At 45.9% G+C, this 20,232-nt stretch overlaps 4 protein-coding genes across 9 annotated transcripts in view; 1 reads left to right on the forward strand and 3 right to left on the reverse strand.

Moving 5' to 3' along the window:
* Positions 1 to 2,218: 2,218 nt before the first annotated feature.
* sona (SON DNA and RNA binding protein a) lies at positions 2,219 to 10,360 on the reverse strand. The gene is made up of 10 exons (XM_077728113.1): positions 10,195 to 10,360; positions 9,403 to 9,492; positions 9,094 to 9,292; positions 8,929 to 8,987; positions 6,888 to 8,804; positions 4,783 to 6,796; positions 4,109 to 4,635; positions 3,548 to 4,026; positions 3,375 to 3,467; positions 2,219 to 3,275 (listed from the first exon to the last, which is right to left on the reverse strand). The coding sequence occupies exons 2-9, from the start codon at positions 9,428 to 9,430 to the stop codon at positions 3,393 to 3,395; spliced, it is 5,298 nt and encodes a 1,765-aa protein (XP_077584239.1). The 5' UTR covers positions 9,431 to 9,492; positions 10,195 to 10,360; the 3' UTR covers positions 2,219 to 3,275; positions 3,375 to 3,392.
* A 396-nt stretch (positions 10,361 to 10,756) lies between these two features.
* Positions 10,757 to 12,974, forward strand: ercc1 (excision repair cross-complementation group 1). Its single transcript, XM_077728634.1, has 9 exons — positions 10,757 to 11,033; positions 11,104 to 11,505; positions 11,717 to 11,820; positions 11,918 to 12,017; positions 12,094 to 12,170; positions 12,294 to 12,393; positions 12,473 to 12,544; positions 12,626 to 12,694; positions 12,787 to 12,974. Exons 1-9 carry the CDS (start codon positions 10,977 to 10,979, stop codon positions 12,841 to 12,843), a joined length of 1,038 nt encoding a protein of 345 aa, XP_077584760.1. The 5' UTR covers positions 10,757 to 10,976; the 3' UTR covers positions 12,844 to 12,974.
* Positions 11,519 to 14,562, reverse strand: LOC144204576 (uncharacterized). Its single transcript, XM_077728635.1, has 2 exons — positions 14,477 to 14,562; positions 11,519 to 14,196 (listed from the first exon to the last, which is right to left on the reverse strand). Exon 2 carries the CDS (start codon positions 14,182 to 14,184, stop codon positions 13,285 to 13,287), a length of 900 nt encoding a protein of 299 aa, XP_077584761.1. The 5' UTR covers positions 14,185 to 14,196; positions 14,477 to 14,562; the 3' UTR covers positions 11,519 to 13,284.
* Positions 14,563 to 15,541: 979 nt separating this feature from the next.
* Positions 15,542 to 20,232, reverse strand: part of LOC144204057 (disco-interacting protein 2 homolog A-like) — a 40,743-nt gene continuing 36,052 nt past the window's right edge. For all 6 annotated transcript variants that reach the window (XM_077727794.1, XM_077727797.1, XM_077727796.1 and 3 more), the window contains 6 exons: positions 19,348 to 19,409; positions 19,105 to 19,162; positions 18,864 to 18,938; positions 18,619 to 18,793; positions 18,122 to 18,245; positions 15,542 to 18,037 (listed from right to left, as the gene is read on the reverse strand). In XM_077727794.1, coding sequence (XP_077583920.1) covers positions 17,785 to 18,037; positions 18,122 to 18,245; positions 18,619 to 18,793; positions 18,864 to 18,938; positions 19,105 to 19,162; positions 19,348 to 19,409 — 747 coding nt within the window. In that variant the 3' untranslated portion in view covers positions 15,542 to 17,784. The remainder of the gene's footprint in view (positions 18,038 to 18,121; positions 18,246 to 18,618; positions 18,794 to 18,863; positions 18,939 to 19,104; positions 19,163 to 19,347; positions 19,410 to 20,232) is intronic.

Below are 20,232 nucleotides of genomic sequence, written 5' to 3' on the forward strand. Positions count from 1 at the left end.
CACACTTCATTCTTTAGCTGCCATTGCCGAGCAGTTATAATGGATTGGACAACTGTTGCCGTCAATGGCAGCAGAATACTTCATGTTTTTATCTGAAAAAAAAACAAGAGGAATTTCATGTTAACTAGTCAATATTTGGTTCTGATTTTCAAAATTGAAGGGATATTTATGAAGAAATAAGTCCACGCTATGATTAGTGATTATTGCATACACATTTAATAACTAAATCAAATCCAACTGAGTTGGGGGGGAAATGGGATAGGGAGCAATGACAAAATATATAAAACAATGAAAAGCAATCTATTCTGTTGAGTTAGACATTTATGCAGATGAATTCCAATATTAACACACCAATTGCAAAATTATAGTCAGTTTTTATTCTCTATAGCTAACCCACCATCTGTTATTACTACTTGTCAACATTAATGCGTTGAAAAAAAAAAATATATATATATATAATTTTGGTGTGCTGAATGGCCCCAGATCATTTATGGTGGCTTTTTTTCTTCTTCAAATTTTCTTTTGCAAATCAAAATAATTTTTGGGGGATGAAATGAACAATTGCAAAGTGTTTTTACCAAAGTGAGCATAAACCAAAGTAAGAAAATCCAGCCGAAGAATGCTCGTCTTTGAAGAATTTGTATGAAATACCAAAAATATAATCTGCAAAAAACTAAAACCACCAGAAAAATACTGACAATTGTCAAACCAGTAACCTAAAATTCTACAGAACAAATCCCTTCTCAGTAAAATCTCCCAGCACGGGAGTCTACGTATTTCCTTTTCCCACACTGTATTCTTTCTTACTGTGAGAGCTCATTTCTGGTTTCTTCTCTATTTTTTCGCCGCCGTTGTCTTCATTAGCCCGTCTAAAATTGTAGAGAGAAAGAGAAGCGACAGCGTGTGTACGACGAGTATGTGCATTTGTGCCCGTGTGAATGGCTGGGCAGTTGATGGGAAAGCGAAATGCGCAAGGAGGACGAAGAAGGAATGAGTGTGCGTGACCTCCTTTTCCTGGCTGCACAACAGAGTGGTCGTTGCAGAGCACTCAGGCGTCTATCGACCGTCAGCCATTGATCTGCCAATGCCAATGATTCATCCGAAGCTCAGTGTCCAAGTTGCAATCCACATATGAATGCATGCAAAAGAGACGCAGTCCAGGCTGGCTATCCCGTCGAATACTGTCACTACCCCCCCACAGAAGTGGTCCTTTCGGTAATTCTCAGGTGGAAAGTTATTCACTCACAGCCACCGACCGCCGGAGAGATCTCATCTATTTCGTTGTCAATGAACGAATGTCTTCCAGTTTTTGTGTTTAAAAGTAATTTAGTATTATTTCTGTATAAGTCTGGCTAGCTTTGGTATACGAGCAGGTAAAAGGGGGATGGGAGGCCTCAGACAGTCTCAAGACGATGACCTGCGACAGTCTGGTGGGATGGTCAAAGACAGGGGTGACACACTTTGCTTTCTCAGCAAAACAAAAGTACATTCATCCATAAAATCTGGAAAAAGCAAGATGGTTTTGATTCTAATCTAATTCCAGATGACCAACTCCCAGAATGGGCAGGATGGCTTTAAGGCCCTGAAAAGTCAAAAAGTTTGTTAAAAACCCTGACAAATTAAAATGAATAAATCAAATAATGAGTATATGTAATGCTTTGAAAACAGCTGTCGGTTCTAGGATTCTATAGAAGCATCAGTGACAGATGTAAATCAACTACCTGGTCAATCATATACATGTATATATACATACACATGTACAGTTGTGGTCAAAAGTTTACATACATGCTCTAAATATGGGGAAGGATGAAGAAAAGTATTCTTATTACTCACCCATTTGCAAGCCTTGTCGCATCATTCTTGTATAATGCTCCTTTAAATACCATCCTGCAACTGTTGCACTTGACCGCCAGAAGACAGTATGGATATGTGGAAATCCAGACTATTGTTTGCTAAAAAATAAAGACTGGATGGATTAATAAGAAAAATTGCAAGTAGTAAATCAAAAAATTTCAAAGTGAAAAATATAGTAAAAAATACTGTACGTTTTTTTTGTAACTAAAGCTGCATTAAAAAAAAGTGCAGTGACATGTTGATAATACCACACAAGCACGTGTACAGATCATTGATGTTTTTAATAATTATCACATTTATATACAGAGCAAGCAATTTCATATTCAAATGAGCACCCAGCCCCCCCCCCCCCCCCCCCAAAAATCCTAAAATGCTTTTTACTTTTATTCTCCTCATCTTTAAAATGGCTAAAGATCACTTGGGGGGATTCCAGGTGTTGGGTAGAGAAGCAGTTAAAATGACAATAAAGAGGTATAAGGGGAGAAAAAAAATCAGCCTTCAGCATAATCAATTCTCACTACAATTACTGATGACATTAATAGACTGTCAAAAACAAGAAGCGATTGTCTGACCCACCCGTTGAAATGACAAATAGCTTCATCGTAAGCTTTTCCAAACTACTACCAAACCAAATGAGCAATCCCATGGCTTGCAAAAGGAATAATTTCATATGCGGGTGCCTCTCCCCAGTTAAATTTAGCCGCCACTTTAAAAAGATAAACACAACTAGGGCAGAACTAATTGAATTTCAATGTGTTACGTGGCACGGTGATGTTGCTGCGTCTAATAACCTGCTTCTTTCGATCATCCAAATATTTTCACAACCCGACGTTACCCAAACTCATGACAATCACACAGAATAAGGAACTAAAACAATGTTTAAAAAAATGCAACAAGAAAACTAAGGAGTACAGCAGAACAGGGAAGCTGTGTTCACTTAACAAAATCCTTAAGGAGAGCCGTAGAAGTAAAAACAAGTTGAGACAAACTAAGCTTTTACAAAAAACAGAACACAAAAAGCGCCACTAGTAAGTTTGGTTTCAGTCTTTCCAACAGTGCCTGCGTCCATGAGCAGCAACACTGAAGGGGATGTTTTTGAAAATCACTATGTACATTCACCCACGCACAACTCGCATTACATTCTTACAATCGTGCACACAAAAAGTCAACGTGTCCAGTTTTTCGAGTGTCACCCGGCCGGTCACAAAAAAACAGGAACAACGAGAACGAGAGTCGAAAGCATCTGCGACGCTCTTCTTTTATGTGAGCCTCGGCCACGTCACTCACGCGACTTCCCAACGGAACTACAGTGGCAATATTCTCCTGAAAAAATCCTTTTTAGTTAGATGTTCCTGTGTGGATCCTGAAAAGGGGAAAAATGTCTCTCTGTGGAGTTTGTTTAACATCTAGTCAGTGAGTTCCTGCAAAAAAGGAAACATTTTATTCAAGGCAATGTGAAAAAAAAACAAAACAATGAAAACCTGGTCTGAAAAGTTAGAATTTAAGTTGGGAGTCTTTACCTTCAGGGCTTGAAAAGTTTAGAATTCATCATCAGAGACATGAGGTTCAGCTACGGCCATCTCCTCCTTGCTATTGGCGATCATCTTACATTTCTAGGGGGGGAAAAGGAAAAACAATCGAGAGCTGCTCCGATGCTTCACGTGCCGGCCGGCCCATCCCTCGCATCTCTTACCTCCGTCAGCTCCTTGATAGTGTGGATGTTAGCCTGCTGCGTGACCTTCCTTTTCGCTTCCTCAATGTGGTCCAGATTCAGGGATGGCGTCGGCGGCGCCAGACTCGGAGGGGGTTTGTTGGTGATGGAAGGAAGGGGGGCGAGGGGAGGCATTGCCGCCAGGGCACCCATGTTGGTCAAGGCGGCCGTCATGGTGGCCGCCGTCATACTCGCCATGGCGGCGCTCATGGTGATGTTGGACATGTTGGGCATACCCGGAATGCCGGGCAAGCCCATTGGACCCATGTTGGGCATATTTGGCATCCCCATGCCCATGGGGAGGGGTAAGGGCAGTGGGAGAGAGAGGGGGCCAGGAGACGGGGTGGGCAGGGGGAGCTGGAGGATGGCTTTTGGCCTCAAACTCTCGGGTATGGGCACCCCCGCTTTGGCACACATGGCAGCAGCGTTGGCCTTGGCGATCTCCAGTAACTGGTCCTTATCTGAAAAAGAAGACAAAACCAACCTCATATGAGCCATTCTCCCGTAATAAGAGTAAGACTTACAAGAGTAAAAAAATGATACCCAGGTCCGTGAGCCTTGGGGGCGACTTGCTGGCACTGCGCCTCGTCCTGGAGCCCGAGCGCCGCTGTTTGCGGAGTATCAGAACGGGAGAGTGGCTGGGCTCCCTCTTCCACCGGTCCCTTCGATCGAAGGAACGACTGCGAAACACAGGGCGTTTCCCTCGACCTCTGGACCTCGACCTGCGTCTTCGTTCGGAGGAACGAGATCTGGAGCGCCTTCCCCTTTCTACTGAGCGAGACCTTTTCCTGCGGGTGGCGGATCGACTCCGGGAACGCTTGTTCCTGTCCGCGGACTTGGATCTTTTCCTCATCCGGGCATTGGGCGTGCGGGAACGTCTCTTGCGAGCCGGGGAGCGCGACTTGGATCGACGCACCTTGGTTCGAGACTTGGAACGGGATCGCTTGCGTCGTGTGGCCGACCGAGACGGGCTGGATTTTTTGCGTCGGCTGGGACTTCGCGATTTGGACCGCCGCTTCTTTTTTTCTGACGGTGACGCTGATTCTCTCTTCCTCCCTGGGGACTTTGACCTGAAGAAAACAATGAAAATCATCAATGGACCTTTTCATGTCAATTATAGATTAAGTTAGAATTTTTCTCTGAGCTCTGCTTTAAATAAATATTGATAATATCCACTGCGCTAGCAGAAGTGACCTTGGCCTACTAAAAGAACATACCTCTTTTGTGGCGATGGTGAGCGGGAGGGCTCCCTGTGACGTGTGGGTGAGGATGAAAGTTCTTCGCCAGTAAGATTGGTGGAGAAATTCTTGAGAAGACCCTCATGGTGAGCATCTGCAGAAAGGCAGGGCAAATCAGCACTTTCGACATCTTCAGCTGATGCCTCTGAACATCCAGAACCATCTGGGTGGCCAGTGTCAGATTCTCGGTAACTAATGGGAGGCTCCTGGGGACCAAAGATGGGCTCCAGGGGCCCAAACGCGGGCACCTGGGGCCCAAAAGCGGGCTCCTGGGGCCCAAAAGCGGGCTCCTGGGGCCCAAAAGCGGGCTCCTGGGGCCCAAACGCAGGCTCCTGGGGCCCAAACGCAGGCTTCAGGGGCCCAAACGCAGGCTCCAGGGGCCCAAACGCAGGCCCCAGGGGCCCAAACACAGACCCCAGGGGCCCAAAGACAGCATCCTTGGGGCCAGACTTGGGATCTTGGGGCCCAATGACGGGCTCCTTGGGGCCAGGCGCGGGTTCTTGTGGCCCAAAGATGGGCTCCTTGATGTCAGGCGTGGGTTCTTGTGGCCCAAAGATGGGGTCCTTAGGGCCAGGTGCGGGTTCTTGGGGCCCAAAGATGGGCTCCTTGTGGTCAGTCATGGGTTCTTGTGGTCCAAAGACAGGCTCCTTGGGGTCAGGCATGGGTTCTTGGGGTCCAAAGACGGGCTCCTTGGGGTCAGGCGTGGGTTCTTGGGGTCCAAAGATGGGCTCCTTGGGGTCAGGCCTGGGTTCTTGCGGCCCAAAGACGCGCTCCTTGTGGTCAGGCACCAGTGCCTGGGGGACAGATGCGGGCACCTGGGGGACAGATGCGGGTACCAGGGGGACAGACGTGGGCACCTGGGGGACAGACGCGGGCACCTGGGGGACAGACGCGGGCACCTGGGGGACAGACGCGGGCACCTGGGGGACAGACGCGGGCACCTGGGGGACAGACGCGGGCACCTGGGGGACAGACGCGGGCACCTGGGGGACAGACGCGGGCACCTGGGGGACAGACGCGGGCACCTCGGGGACAGACGCGGGCACCTGGGGGACAGACGCGGGCACCTGGGGGACAGACGCGGGCACCTGGGGGACAGACGCGGGCACCTGGGGGACAGACGCTGGCACCTGGGGGACAGACGAGGGCACCTGGGGGACAGATGAGGGCACCTGGGGGACAGACGCGGGCACCTGGGGGACAGACGCGGGCACCTGGGGGACAGACGCGGGCACCCGGGGGACAGACGCGGACACCTGGGGCACAAACACGGGCACCTTGGGGAAAGAGGCGGGCACCTTGGGGACAGACGCGGGCACCTGGGGGACAGACGCGGGCACCTGGGGGACAGACGCGGGCACCTGGGGGACAGACGCGGACACCTGGGGCACAAACACGGGCACCTTGGGGAAAGAGGCAGGGCCCTGGAGGAAAGAGGTGGATCCCTGGAGGAAAGGGGTGGATCCAAGGAGGAAAGAGGCGGGTCCCAAGAGGAAAGAGGCGGGTCCCATGGGTAAAGAGGCAGGTGACCGGGGGAATGAGGCGGGTGCTCGGGAGACAGAGGCGGGTGCCCGGGCGACAGAGGCGGGTGCCCGGCCGACAGAGGCGGGCGCCTGGGGGACAGGGCTGGGCCTTTGCGGGACAGGAGCGGGTACTTGGGGGAGAGCGACAGGTACTTGGGGGAGAGAGGTGGGTACCTGGGGGATAGAGGCGGGTACTTGGGGGAGACAGGCGGGTACTTGGGGGAGACAGGCGGGTACTTGGGGGAGAGAAGCGGGTATTTGGGGGACAGAGGCAGGTTCTCGGAGGCCAGGGGCAGGATCCTGGGCACTAGATGTGGTCCAGGAAACCTCCTGATCATGGCATTTGCTGGCTTCCTCACTTTTTTTTCCATCTTCTTCAACAGGGACAGCATTAGGGACCTTAGGCCGATCCTGCACCTCACCAGCTGAAGAACTGCAAGCAACCAGTGAGGTCACAGATTGCCAATCACCTGCAATGAAGACAAGGGATTAAAATGCATAACATCTTTCATTTGTGCACATTTATCTGTAACAGATTTTGCTAAATAAAAGTACATTCACCTGCTGAAGAAGTGGGCTCGGCTTCCGCAACTGCCGTTTCTAGGGATACTTGCTCAGCATTAGGAAAAATCATCTTCTGAAGAGGGGGTGATGCAGATCTGGCACGGGACGACCTATCAGATGGCCTATCACTTGACACAGACGGGGTTCTGGACTTGGATCTGCGCAAGCCAACAGAGACAGATTTTGACTTTGACCTTCTAACATGGCTCCTTGGCGATTTGGACTTCTTTCTGCTCAACAGTAGCGAACGTGACTTCGACCTGCGCCTTCTAGGCAACGAGCGGGATTTCGAGCGTTTGCTAGACCTCGGCGGAGACCGCTTTCTCCTGCCAGGGGATCGAGAGCGCCTTCGGAGCGGAGACCTGGTTTTGGAGCGCCAGCGGTAATTAGGAGTTCGGGATTTGGTCCGTTTTCGGGGACTCCTCGTTCGAGAGCGTCGTTGACGTTTGTAGGAGACCGGGGTGCGCGAGCGGCTCCGCCTGCTCCTGCGGATCGATCTGGAGCGTGAGCGCCGCGCTCTGGGGAGCGGTGACCTCCTGTGTCGTGACATGGAACGACTCCTTGAGCGTCGGCCACCCGTCCGCCTTGCCAGAGAACGCGACCTGGATCGGCGGCTGAGGCGTCTGGATCTAGAGCGACGCACCCTGCCAAAAGACCGGGAGCGGGATCGCCTGCCGCTGGCGCCACCGCGTCTCGGAGAGCGGGTTCGGGAGCGCCTTAAGCGTCCGCGTGAGCGGGACTTTGATCTCCGACCTCTCCTCGGAGACCGAGACAAAGAGTGTAACCTGCGTTTTGGCGACCTCGAAGATCTTCTTCTTGTAGCTATGGGACTTCTGTGTCGCCTCGGCGACACGGACAGCGAGCTCCTCCGACGTTTTGGCGACTTGGACTTTCGCGGGGACCTCAACGACTTCCTTCTGGGTGAATGCGACCTAGAATTAGACCTCGAACGACGGCGAGCTCTCTTGGGGGACTTGGAGCGTGGGGAGACAGACTTCCTCCTAGTTTTAGGAGATGGAGAGCGAGAGATTGAACGCGAGAGCTGGCGATTTTTTCGGGTACTGGGAGATTTCTTGTCCTTTGAGGCTGATCTCGAATGATCTTTGGGTGGCTGTTCTAGCGTCACTATTGTTTGTTCATCATTTTGCCGCTTGGGAGGACTCGATGACGGTGAGCGACTATGCCTCGAGTCAGACCGCTTAATATGTGGGCCCATAACGGGGAGCGGAGACCCTGATTTTGGTGACTCACACTCTTTCACTGTTGTCTGCTGCTTTACACTGGATTCGTCTTTCTCTAATGGCTCATCTCGAGGAGTGTTTGCCTCCTGTTTAGGAATAATGTCAGGAAGTTCATGGGCATGACTGAAACTAGAGTCTTCTAGACTGGCTTCTTCTTTAACCTGAACTGTTCCTGTATTTGTTACCCCATCTGAGTGTGGCGGTGGGGATATGAGAACATCTTCCGTTCCATTGGCCTGATTATCATTTGTCATCTCACAAGTCTTCTTCTCACTATCACTGTTCTTTTCATTTTCACTCGTATTCTTCTCACTATCACTTGTCTTCTTCTCTGCACTTTGCGAAACATCCATATCATGTGGAACCTCGTTCTTCTCTTCAGGTTGTTCCGGTTTCGGCAGACTGGGGAAAAGGTTCTCATCCCCTTTGTTGTTTACTGTTGAGATCTTGGACACTGGCTCATGCTGGCTAGATGCTACCGCTGAAGAGGATTTGCCATCTCCTGCCCCTGCACGCCCATCCGTTTCAGATTCCGAGCCTGAACCAGAGCTGCTATCAGACGATGAGCGAGATTGGGCTTTCTTTTCATCCTTCTTCTTCTTCTTTTTCTTCTTCTTAGCAGCGTGTCTTTTGTGTTTTTTAGATTTTGCATCTCCCTCCTTGTCCACACAATCTGACAAGACAATTATACAGCTTTTTTAAATTCTATTTCTCTTATAATTTATTTGACATAAGAGAAATCCAATCAGGATTAAAAAAAAAAGAATAAAAAAACATCACCCTCGCAAGAGTCCTACCTGTTTTCATCTCTTCATTCTGCCCGGCGGAATCTCCGGCTTTTGCCGCCAACCTTGCACTGTGAAAGCAAGAGAAAAGGAGGTCACAATTCTGCAATTTAATTTTTTCTCTCCACTACACATGGCATGCCCTCATGTATGACAGTAAATATAAATTTGATTGACCTGGATCTCGTGGTACGAACAGGTTTTAGAGAAGCTGCCTCTGCCTCGGACTCAGAGTCCGAACTGCTGTCTTTTTCACCCTTCTTCTTCTTTTTCTTCTTCTTGTTCTTGTGCTTTTTATGTTTCTTGTTTTTCTTTTGAGGTGTTTCAATCCCTTCCTTGCAGTTCACGCCATCTTTTTCTGTAGTCTCATCCTCGCCTGGAAATGACAGCCAGAATTTCACGTCACCAAAATTGTACGACTATGTCAACTTAGGAAAAAATGCAAGAAACTTGTCAGGTCCTTTTTGTCCCCTAGGCATCACTCACCAGCAGGAATGTCCACCGCACACTCCATTTGATCTTTTGCTGGTACTTAAGACGTTCCTCTTGATGTGAGACGGCTTCTCTCACAAAACACTAAGGAAAAACCAGCACACTATTATGAAAATGTTTGGAAAAATCTATGTCAAATACAGGCTTTTCGAATAGCAATAACTGTAGACATTCTCTACAACTTGACTGATTGAATCAACATGCAAATTGTCCATTTACTGCTGCCCCCCGATTAGAATGAAGATGGGTGCACATGAATGGCCATAAGTCAACGTTGCCGCGCCACCGGTCATCCATGTTGTTTTGAAGCTTAATACGCCACATTGCTGAGACGTAACGGCCTACACATGCTTGGTAAAGAGTGGTAACATGTATACACTTTGGACAGAGTGGATCTACAAAACGAGACGTGTATCATGGATGACTTAAGCAACTCAGTCCACAAGTTCTTCATAGCCAGCGGCCCTGCGTGGCCGGAAGCTTGCTTTAACATTCATTCAAAAATTACCGGAGGTCACACTGCCGTGGGATAAACTGAAAGTGCACAGATGAAATTTTCTCAAAACAAAAGCAGTGCCAATTGAATTTTGCAAAATTTACGTGGCGAAAATATAGAAATAAACAGAATGTTAGATGATTGCGGCCTCCATTTACTAGGAGCCCGAAAAGCTAGCGTAGCTGGAATGCTTAGCATGCTCATAGTTATTTAACAAGCGAACGCCAAGTCCGCTTTTGTTTTAACATAGCCGATCGGTCCATTTGTTGAGTTTACTGAAGCATATTTACCTTGTCTGTGTTTAGAGGACCGGCCAAGAGAGAAGATTGTGATCAAGTGCCACGAGTCGTAGTTTCGAAAACGTGCTAAAGTGAACAATCGCGCACTGACGACGTTAGCCAGCGAACTCTTCCGCCATGATAGGACGGTATCCCAGCATGCACTGCAGAGGCGCGCGTTGAGCTGAGGCGCAGTTGCCCGGGCAACTGCCGGACCAAATTACTGATGACAGCGTTGTAATAACAACATTGAAATCAATAAGCAAATGAATATATTTTTTCCGCAAAATAAAATATATGCAGAACTACAATTAAACATCCCACAATATTTAGAAACAATTTTCCATTCATTGTCAACCCAGCTACTTTATATGGGAAGCATGTGTTGTGGTATATTTAGTGAAGGGAAAACAGGGTTAATTGATAAAATATAAGTACAATGTTGAATGTTGATATTTGGCAAGTACATTTGGATATTTAGAAAATACAAAAACATTTTTTTCTTAGTGGTGGTTACTCTATACGTATATAATGCTAATATGTCACTACATTACCCACAAGCCCCCGAAAGGCGTGGCTACCGGACACTAGGAAGTGTGTGTCTTAAAGATGCGGTTGTCAACATTGCCAAATTGAAAACCTTATCGGATATTCTTTTTCTTTCTGCAGATTTATAACATGTACTTTATGGCGGCTCCTAATCGTCAGCACATATTTAGATCTCGATCTCGATAAATCGTATTTCGGATTTTACGGTACGTTCATGATCTGTTTAAAACATCCCTTTTTGAGCCATGAAGAGGTTTCATATTAATTTAGATGATTCTGCCTTTACCAAAGAGAAAACACCAGTAAGTGATCGAATCAGCATGTTTTTCCAAGTTAATCAACCATGTTGAGTCTGAAATGTTTTTTTCCCAGCCAAAGCAGCTCTTTCAACCATCAACAACTGGAGGAAAAATCCAAACCAGTGCAAATGGATCCCCTGCGAAGGAGGACCAGCCTTTGTCCTATGCTCAATACATTATTACGACTAAAGCTCAAAGTTGTGCACCTCTTCAGCCAGAGGGCTCCCCAGTTAAGCTCCTATCTGAAGCTGGTGGTTCCCAGTCTATTGCCAGTGTGAAGCCGAGCGAGTCTATAGAAGGAATGAGTGCAAGTGACGTGGTGACTGAAACCGAAGAGACCAATCCGGGGACCAATCCGGGGACCGATCCGGGGACCGATCCGGGGACCGATCTGGGGCAGAAAGATTTCAACAGTCCAAGCCTTGGTCCGAAACTGGCGGGTTCTGGGAACAGTATTGTTGTCAGTACAAAACAGGTGAGCACCAAGATTTCCAAAGCCCATGATTTATTTCCAACTTTTCAGTGGATAGTGTTTTGGTTCCAATGGATCTCTGCAATTAAAATCTTGAATTCCATTCCAGACTGTTATAAGAGTATACAACAACAACAACAAAAATCAATGATTAACTATCATGTAAATAATCATTTTTTGGCAGCTCTATCATGAATTGTTTTTATACGTCCAGAAGGGTAATCCCATCCTGAAGTTTTTGAGGGGCGTTCCATGGGAGTTTGGAGAAGTTATCCCTGACTATGTTCTGGGCAGAACAACGTGTGCACTCTTTCTCAGGTGGGTGTCTACGCTATATGCAGTCTTCAAAACACTAAAAATATGTTTGACTTTCTCTCCAACTTTTTTTTTGGTGTGTGTTTCTTTTGGGACAAAGTTTGAGGTATCACAACCTGAATCCCGACTATATTTACAATCGACTAAAGCAGCTTGGACATGGCTTCACCCTTCGAGTTTTACTAGTTCATGTCGATGTGGTAAGTGCTGTACTGTAATGATTTGTTCAAATCGGGCCAATTAGTGTTGAAACTTTTTGGTGGTTTTACCACAAAGAAAGACCCACATCATGCATTGAAGGAGCTGGCTCGTATCTCCATCATGGCTGACTGCACTCTTATTTTGGCATGGAGGTAAGTCCGAGAACCAAAAGTGGAAGATATTTTTTTTCAGTGCCAAAGATGAAAATAGCTGTCCAATCTAAACCAATGAGGGACATATTTTCTCTTTACTGTTTTTGGGGGTTGACCTGGCAGCCCAGAGGAGGCTGCACGTTATCTGGAAACATACAAGTCGTTTGAGAAGAAACCAGCAGACCTTCTGCTGGAGCAAGTTGAAAGAGACTATTTATCCAAGGTAAATTTGCTATTACGATTTTGAAGGTCTGATGACATCTGTGTTATCTGCCACGCAAAAATAGCCATTTGTTTTGAAGGTGACAGACTGCTTGACAACTGTGAAGTCCATAAACAAAATCGATTCTATGGCATTGCTCTCAACTTTCTCTGTGAGTACCGAAACGCTTTGTCACTCCATTAGAAATGTTGACTTTTGTAATTACTAATATATTTGCATTGTTTTATAACAGTCCATGGAAGGAATCATCAACGCATCTAAAGAAGACCTGGTTTTCTCTCCGGGTCTTGGTCCACAAAAGGTCGAGTGAGCATGCACATTATCTTATTGTGACAAACACAACTAAAACTGAATATACACTAAATTACTGCGTTTACCATTTTGTGCTTGCAGGCAAAACGTATTTATGATGTGCTTCATAAACCTTTCCTGAAATCCAAGACAGTGTAACAGTTGAAGGCCTTGGCAGGATAAATGTGCATTGACAACGTGACTGTTTTTGGACATTTTACGTGTTGTCAAAAAAATGGACTTTTCAAAAGTAATTATTTGGAAAAAATAAAGAAACACATTTGAAAAAAGGCCTGGGCTTTTAAAAAAAATATTTTCCAATGCACTGAATTGCATTATATTTTTGTTTGCTGAACTATAGTTCATAAATAGCCAAAACAAAATTATCGGGAAAGTCCTGTCAACTGAGCATTTTTATTTATTTATTTATTTATTTATTTCCAAACACGTGGTGGGCTTCTCTATCACCAGTTTTGGGAAGTTTACTAGGTGAAATTGTGTGGTCAGTATCAATTACCTCAGGCGCATCTATCGCCGTCAATGGCGAGTGCACTCTTTAGTTTTATGAAATGGTAAAAGATATGAAGAGATTGTTGGCGCCTAAAGAAGACACGGGCTGGATTCTTTGCTGGCCGCCGTCACCTCATTGAACAACGGCGGGGAGACCTCCGGTAGTGGCGCCTTTGAGAGTGGGATAAACAACGGCGGTTTGAGCACACTGCCCTCTTGGTCTTTTTCCCCTTTCTGCCTCAAATGTTTATTGCAGTGGTTGATAAACGTATCCAGCTTGGCAAAAGTCTTGTTGCACACTTTGCAGTGATAAGGCCGCAGCCCCTTCTCAAGTCGCACCTGCAATCTGATGTAGGAGGAGCGGATAAAAGTGCGGCGGCAGACGCCACAATTGAGATCATCGGAACGGGTGTCGGGCTGGGGTGTGGCATGGGGAGCGGGCTGGGGCGAGGTTGCCCCTTTCCCCCCCTGGGCTGGTTCTTGGATCTTGTGGCTTAGATCGCTGGTGTGGATTCGGACGTGCGAGAGCAGACCCGCCTTCTGCGTGAAGGCCTTGTCGCAGTAGCTACACTTGAAAGGTTTCTCGCCGGTGTGGAGGCGCCGGTGGGTCTTGAGATGCGCAGCCCGCCCGAAGGTCTTGCCGCACTCGGGGCATTTAAAGGGCCTTTCGCCTTTGTGGATAGCTTCGTGGGCCATCAGGTGAGAAGACTGATGGAAGTTCTTGCCGCAGGTGCCGCACTGGAATCTCCTCTCCTTATTGTGGGAGGCCAAGTGGAGTGTCAAGTGAACTGGGGAGATGAAGGTTTTGCCACACAGCGAGCAGCTGTGCGGGTCAACGCGTACGCCCGCCGGGCTCTGTCCGCCGTCTTCCCGGCAGGACGGACATAGGGACGCGTCGCCGGGATTGTCCGTGTGCAGGGCAGCCAGGCCGCGGCCGCACTTGGAGCACAGCTGACGCTGCTCAACTTCTGGGTTGCTCTTTTCTTGCATGCTGTCTGTCGCCTTTTCACAGCAGAGAAAAGAGCATCATTTCCCTGACATGGATTAGGTTGGGAATTTCTGTTCTATATTCATTTGATTTCCAACGATTCAGCTTTATTAGCGTCATCTCAATTTACATACATATATATCATGATGTAGATGACAGTAAACATACGATACAACCAGTACAAGGTGTATCCTGCCGACTGCTCAGTTAGCTGGAATAGGCACCAATCCGTGCTACAAACTACGACCTAAAGATCGTAAAATCGAGTGTTTAAACGAGTGATTTCCAACGTACCTGTCAAAAGACGACGAATTGTCAGCTCGCCCAGGGAAACGGAGGGCGAAGAAGTCATTGGACCAGATCATGCACAAGGGGAGAGCGTCCTCTAGGGTTTGGAGGTATAAACACAGGTTTAACAAAAAAGAAATTGAAATTTGCTGATTTTGGTTAGTCGTCACTTCTTGATAAACTAAAGTGGGAATGAAAACCAGACCAAGAAAAGGCGGGGTGTGTCGTCAGCAATTCAGTTCTGGAGCCCCTTTAAAAGATTGATGCAGCCTCAAAGGGGGCATCATTTGGGGAAAACGGAGCGCACTTGAGGCAATATCCATTTTTTCCCCATTTTTTCCACCTCCAGCCTCCGTAGTCAGAAACATCTACAATATTTTTGGTCACCCTGTGACACGAAGTCTCAGCGGCACCATTTCAACCATTTGTGATAAAGTCTTGCGCTGCCATCTAAGGTTGCCCGGCTTAAGGCCTTGGGCGTGGATGGGCAAAAGACCCAATATCCCAACTGTCATCTTTTCCCCAACATTCAAAATGAAAGATTATATCTGGCCATTGCGGCTGCAGCACTGGAGACGGTTACTGAGATTCTTAATGTAGTTAAAAATATGTGAAATAAGGTTCTAAAATAGGGGTGTCAGACTCGGGTTGGTTCGTGTTCCAGTCGGGTTTGATAACATTCTTTCAATTATTTTTTTTTTGTGCATGACTACCGTAATATTGTATGCTTTAATCTTTGGGTTCTACATGTGAAATAAAAGGGAGTCCTCGAGTTACGAATATGTTCTGTGCTGGTAAAGTGTTAGGGTTATCAGGACCCTGGACAGAGACTTGTAAAGTTCCATTCTCCTTGCAAGAAAGCCCAGAATATTGTCTTGTCTCTTTATTTGTGCGTGCATTTTGGAATGCCTATTGGTGAACCTATCATAATGTAACCCCAATTTCCATGCAAGTCAGATTTCAAAATAAAGTGAAATTTATGCCAAAATACCTTGAATAAATAATAAAAATACACTTAAACACACCAACTAAAATATTGCACTTGTCATTACTGCTGAAAGATTAATGCAGTTAAAGTTTTCAGTGGTTTATTTGCATCCTAACGCATGAAACACAACTATTGTTGACATTTGATACATTTACTCTTAAGTGATAAATACAGTAGAAAAAAATATACACTAAGCTGTTCAAAAGTTTTGTCCAAAGATAAATCATCAAAATAAATCATTTCCACATTTCTGATGTCCATTTTTTTGGGTGAAATAGCATTTTCCTAACAGATTGCGATTGACGAACAACCATGTAAAGTTAAAATTGTGATTTTATTCATTAAGAAATCCTGTTATGAAAATAATGACACCTTACCGTATATCAGACAGAATGTATTTCCAGATTATACAACATGTTGTGAAATCTCGGGGTTCACCTGAGCAGAAAGGTCATCTGCTGCTTTGCTTAGCTTCCTGTTTATTCACCCTATGAAAACAAACACTTTGTATCCTTTCCTTACAAGCATCTTGGGATTGTTCAGGCATTTCTATAGGACATATTCACATATTCATTCCGTTTTTGTTACAACCTGATTAGTCATCTACGCCAAACCTGTACATACTTCCCGAGTCCTCCAGCCCTGTTCGGAGTCCGAGACGCAACAATGGAATCTCTAAAAAAAAGTGGAAGAGGCACATGCAATGGTGACAAGCACTCGACCTTTATGGCACTGGAAACAAAGGCTGCGGAAATTGTGCATTGAACTAGCTTTCACGCAACAACACATTTTCATCACAGTTGGCAGTGTAAAAAAAAAAAAAGTACACTACTTGGAAAATGTTCAGGACTTACATAAAATGCTGTTCATTTGGGCTCCTCTTTGTCCAAATGGATTGGACACCAAACAGTGTCAATTAGAAATGAACTTTCCTATAGTGGTGAGTCACTGTATGGATCCATCACCAACAATGGCCGACAATTCTAAAAAGTAATAGCAAATGTAAAACATTGGTTGCAATTGATTAGGCCAAGATTTTACCTTTTTATCTTCCCTCTATTTTGAAATCAATGACCGTATCAGCCACAGTGTCTTACATTTTGGTGTCCCATGCATGTCAAGTCTATTTTATGCGCATATAAGCCATACCCTTGATTCAGTCATCATTTTTTGGACAAATATGGCGTATATGCGAGAAAATACGGTAACTCTTGGCCGTTGTCAATGGCAACAAATGAGTGCAATTCCTCTTGAAATATCACCCCAAAGTCCTGAACCATTTGCATGTAGTGTAATGTATATATGAGTTTTGTGTAGTTCCTCATACATAGGCCGATTTCCTGAACAAAACTGGGGGCAAAAAAAAATAATGCATACGTGGTCATGAGCCCAATATAGGCCTGCTCCTTTAATTTAATGCTGCTGTACTGCCCTATAAAACTGAGAACACCCTGTACTGTCTTTCAGGATAAATTCTCAACAAGCCTTATTTGATTGGGTTTACAATTAAAAAAACACAGATTTGAATGGGACTGCATCTCACAGGGATGGGCATGTTATATTCCTAAAAATACAGGCAAAAATGGAGTGCCTAGCAGTGCTGTTGATTCATTCTCATCTCCTTTACATCCTGAAGAAGAGAAAAAAGGAAGTTGAGCTAGTTGAGCGCAGGCCTCTGCTATGGCCCAATTCTTCCAAGCAGCATTAGTTTGCTAAAAACTGGCGTGGGAACAGCTGCGGAATATTCCGAAACAGATTATTTTATCCCAAAAACAAATAAAAGTTAGAAAAAGAATGATGAAACATTGGGTCAGATGCCCATCCCTACTCTTAACTCATTGGCTGGATTGACGGCGACACACACGTCCAGTCCATTCGAAGTGAGAGGGTTCAGTCACAGCTAGTGAATTTGGCGTTTACTCGTGGGGAACTTAAAAGTTAAATTCACAGCAGGATGGAGCGAGGCATGACTGGGATGTCTACCACCGTCAACGGCAGCTAATAAGTTAAACACACAATTCTACACACCACTGTTCCGAAGCCTGATTTGAGTGATCAATTCAACCAAAATCGTTGCAGACGGTTTGAACTCAATGGTAGTCTTTCACTGACAGCGATTTGACCTTGTTTATTGGAGGAGCATTTTTAACTTCCCTCCTTGTAAAGAGTGTTATTACAGTTTATATATACTGGCAATAAACAGGGGTGTGCAGTCAATCCCACGTAACATTGTCACCAGTGTTCTGTGAAGTAATAATCCATTTGTCGGTGATGGTTACGGTGTGTATCCACGCTCGGGCACCCAAAAGCAGAGAAATCACTGGCCTCACATGTTGTACGCCACATAAATCGGGTCCAGTTGGTCGGCCAGGAATCCGTCTCGCAGGTGCATGCGTTGCTTTTCCCCTCTGGAGTTAATGGGAATGACGCCGGGGTCAACGACCACCACCACGCCCACGATGAGGTAGTGCTCTTCTAGCACCACGTTGGTGACCAGGGCCACCAGGTCCAGAGCCTCTTGTTCGGAGCCCTCCAGCTCCACCACCACCACCAGCAGGTTGGTCCAAGTGAACACGGCGCTTAAACGCATCAAAGTGGAGAGATTTAAAAAAAAATGCCATTCATGCAAAACATATGCACTTAATCAATTCATTAAGCCTCACCACTCAGCTATGCTCTTATGGGAACGGATGACGGAGGTTTCGATGTCGATCGGGTGGTACCTCATTCCTCTCAGCTCAAGGGTCTCGTCGACTGAACCCACCACGTAGAGGGCGTCGTGGCGCTCTGCGACATGCGTAAATACAAAGCTATTGTAGTTACTAAAAAAAAAAATTCCAACACCATTTATGACCTAAAAAAAATACCACCCGATATTGGCAATACATTTTCTTGGCCCGCATTATTCAGATGATAAAGTGCGCTATCAAAAAATTGTATTATTATTATAATAAATGGAATGTGATATCTTGTTGCGTGACATAAATCTGAATTAAGATAATCAAGATAATACATGAGGTGTCATTAGAGTTCATTCAAGTTTAACTACCCATTTATCTCAGAATCCCCAATTACTGGTTTCCCACAAGTCTTTCTAAACCTGGCGGGCCATCAGCCTCCAAAATTTATCACTCAGTCAACAGAAAGGAGTGGTTTTCACCTCCGCTGGCGTCAGTCAGCTCAGTGCGCCGCAGGAAACCCAAATATCCCGTCCTTGCCCAGACGGTGTGCGTATCCCCGAAGCTCAGCTTGGTGTTAAAGTGGTCGGCGTGCAGCGCTTCCTCTCCGTACACGGTGTAGTAGCCCGTCGCGTTGTGAGGACTGCTCACCCAGATCTAGTACAAACGAGGGGAAAATACAACATGAGAATCGAGTTTGTCAGGAATGCTGCAAGTTATAGCTCACCTCTCCAAGATGAGAGTCTCCCAAAGGCCCCTTGGTCTCAGTGTTGGCGATAATCACCTTGACACCGGGAAGAATCTGCGATCACAAGAGGAGTAAGACTACTGGTGTCAAACTCAGTCTGGTTTGTGGGCCACATTAACACCACCTAATAATCTCATGTGGGCTGGGCCAATTTATTTTGGGCCCAAAACATGACATATTGTTCATTTTAATATATGACATATTGTTTGTGATGCTTTACTTTGCCTGATTCCATTAGTGGCAAACTGTGTGGAGACCCCCTCTCAACCAGACGGACCCTGAAAAGAAGAAGTAAAATAGTAAAATAATCAACAAATGTATTTTTTCTGTACATGTACCAATGCCTGCAATTGAAGGTGAGAGACGTCCAATTCATGAGGACGGTTAGTCAAGGATTCCTGCCAGGTCTCCCAGTCAAAATGGATTGGACTTTTATCACCATCAATGGCCACCCGTGACTCACCTGTCGTGTCGCAGAGCCCTCATGTCCACGTAAACCGTGGTGGGGTCCGGGCCTGCTGTGCCCTGTGGAACAACAGAGATGTCATATGAGCTTTCATTGGAGTTTGACGTGAATAGATGTCAAACTAAACTAAACGTGTTAGACGGGGCCATTTTTAAATGACTTTGTCTCAACTCTTTCGGTCCCATTGACAATGACAGACATCCGATCATGTGATTCTTTTCATCCTTCCGCTGTGAATTTAAATTTGTTTGTCAGTAGTAGTCGCCCAGTCCATTTGAAGTGACAGTATTTGAGGACATTCGCTGCCAAGCCTCCCACTTCAAATAGATTGGACACCTGGCATTGTCAAAGGCAGCCAATGAGTTAATTTAATGACTGGAGATCACCTTATTCTGCTCTCTTCTAAACTACTTCAATTATCTCTAATGTTTTTCATCACCATGAAATCTCCACTACAATTTATAATGACATGAGAATAGCGTTTTTAACTATTATTTATTTTTCAATTTTAAAAAAAGTATGTTTATAATGATCTTTATGACAAGGTCTTTGCTAAGAGCCCAGCAGAAATCTTGTGGTTCTACCGCTTGAGAATGTGGTGACAGGAGACCATTCTGACGGCTATATAGGCCATTTACACTCCTTCTGAATTTCATAGGTTGAATTCAGTAAGAGGAGCAGATGTATTCAAATGTCTACGCTCTGATAATGTCCATTTTTGCTTTGGATTTTTTTTTTTATGAGACCATTCGCTCCTCTGCCAGGATTAATGCAAAGCACCAGCTGGCCATGAGAGCGAGAGACAGCCAACTGCAGGGTGAAAGCCAAAACACACAAACAGAGCAAAGCACCAAGCTTAGCATTTATTCAGCAAGGCATCAC

This window comes from Stigmatopora nigra, chromosome 11, assembly GCF_051989575.1.
Source record: "Stigmatopora nigra isolate UIUO_SnigA chromosome 11, RoL_Snig_1.1, whole genome shotgun sequence".
Lineage (NCBI taxonomy): Eukaryota > Metazoa > Chordata > Actinopteri > Syngnathiformes > Syngnathidae > Stigmatopora > Stigmatopora nigra.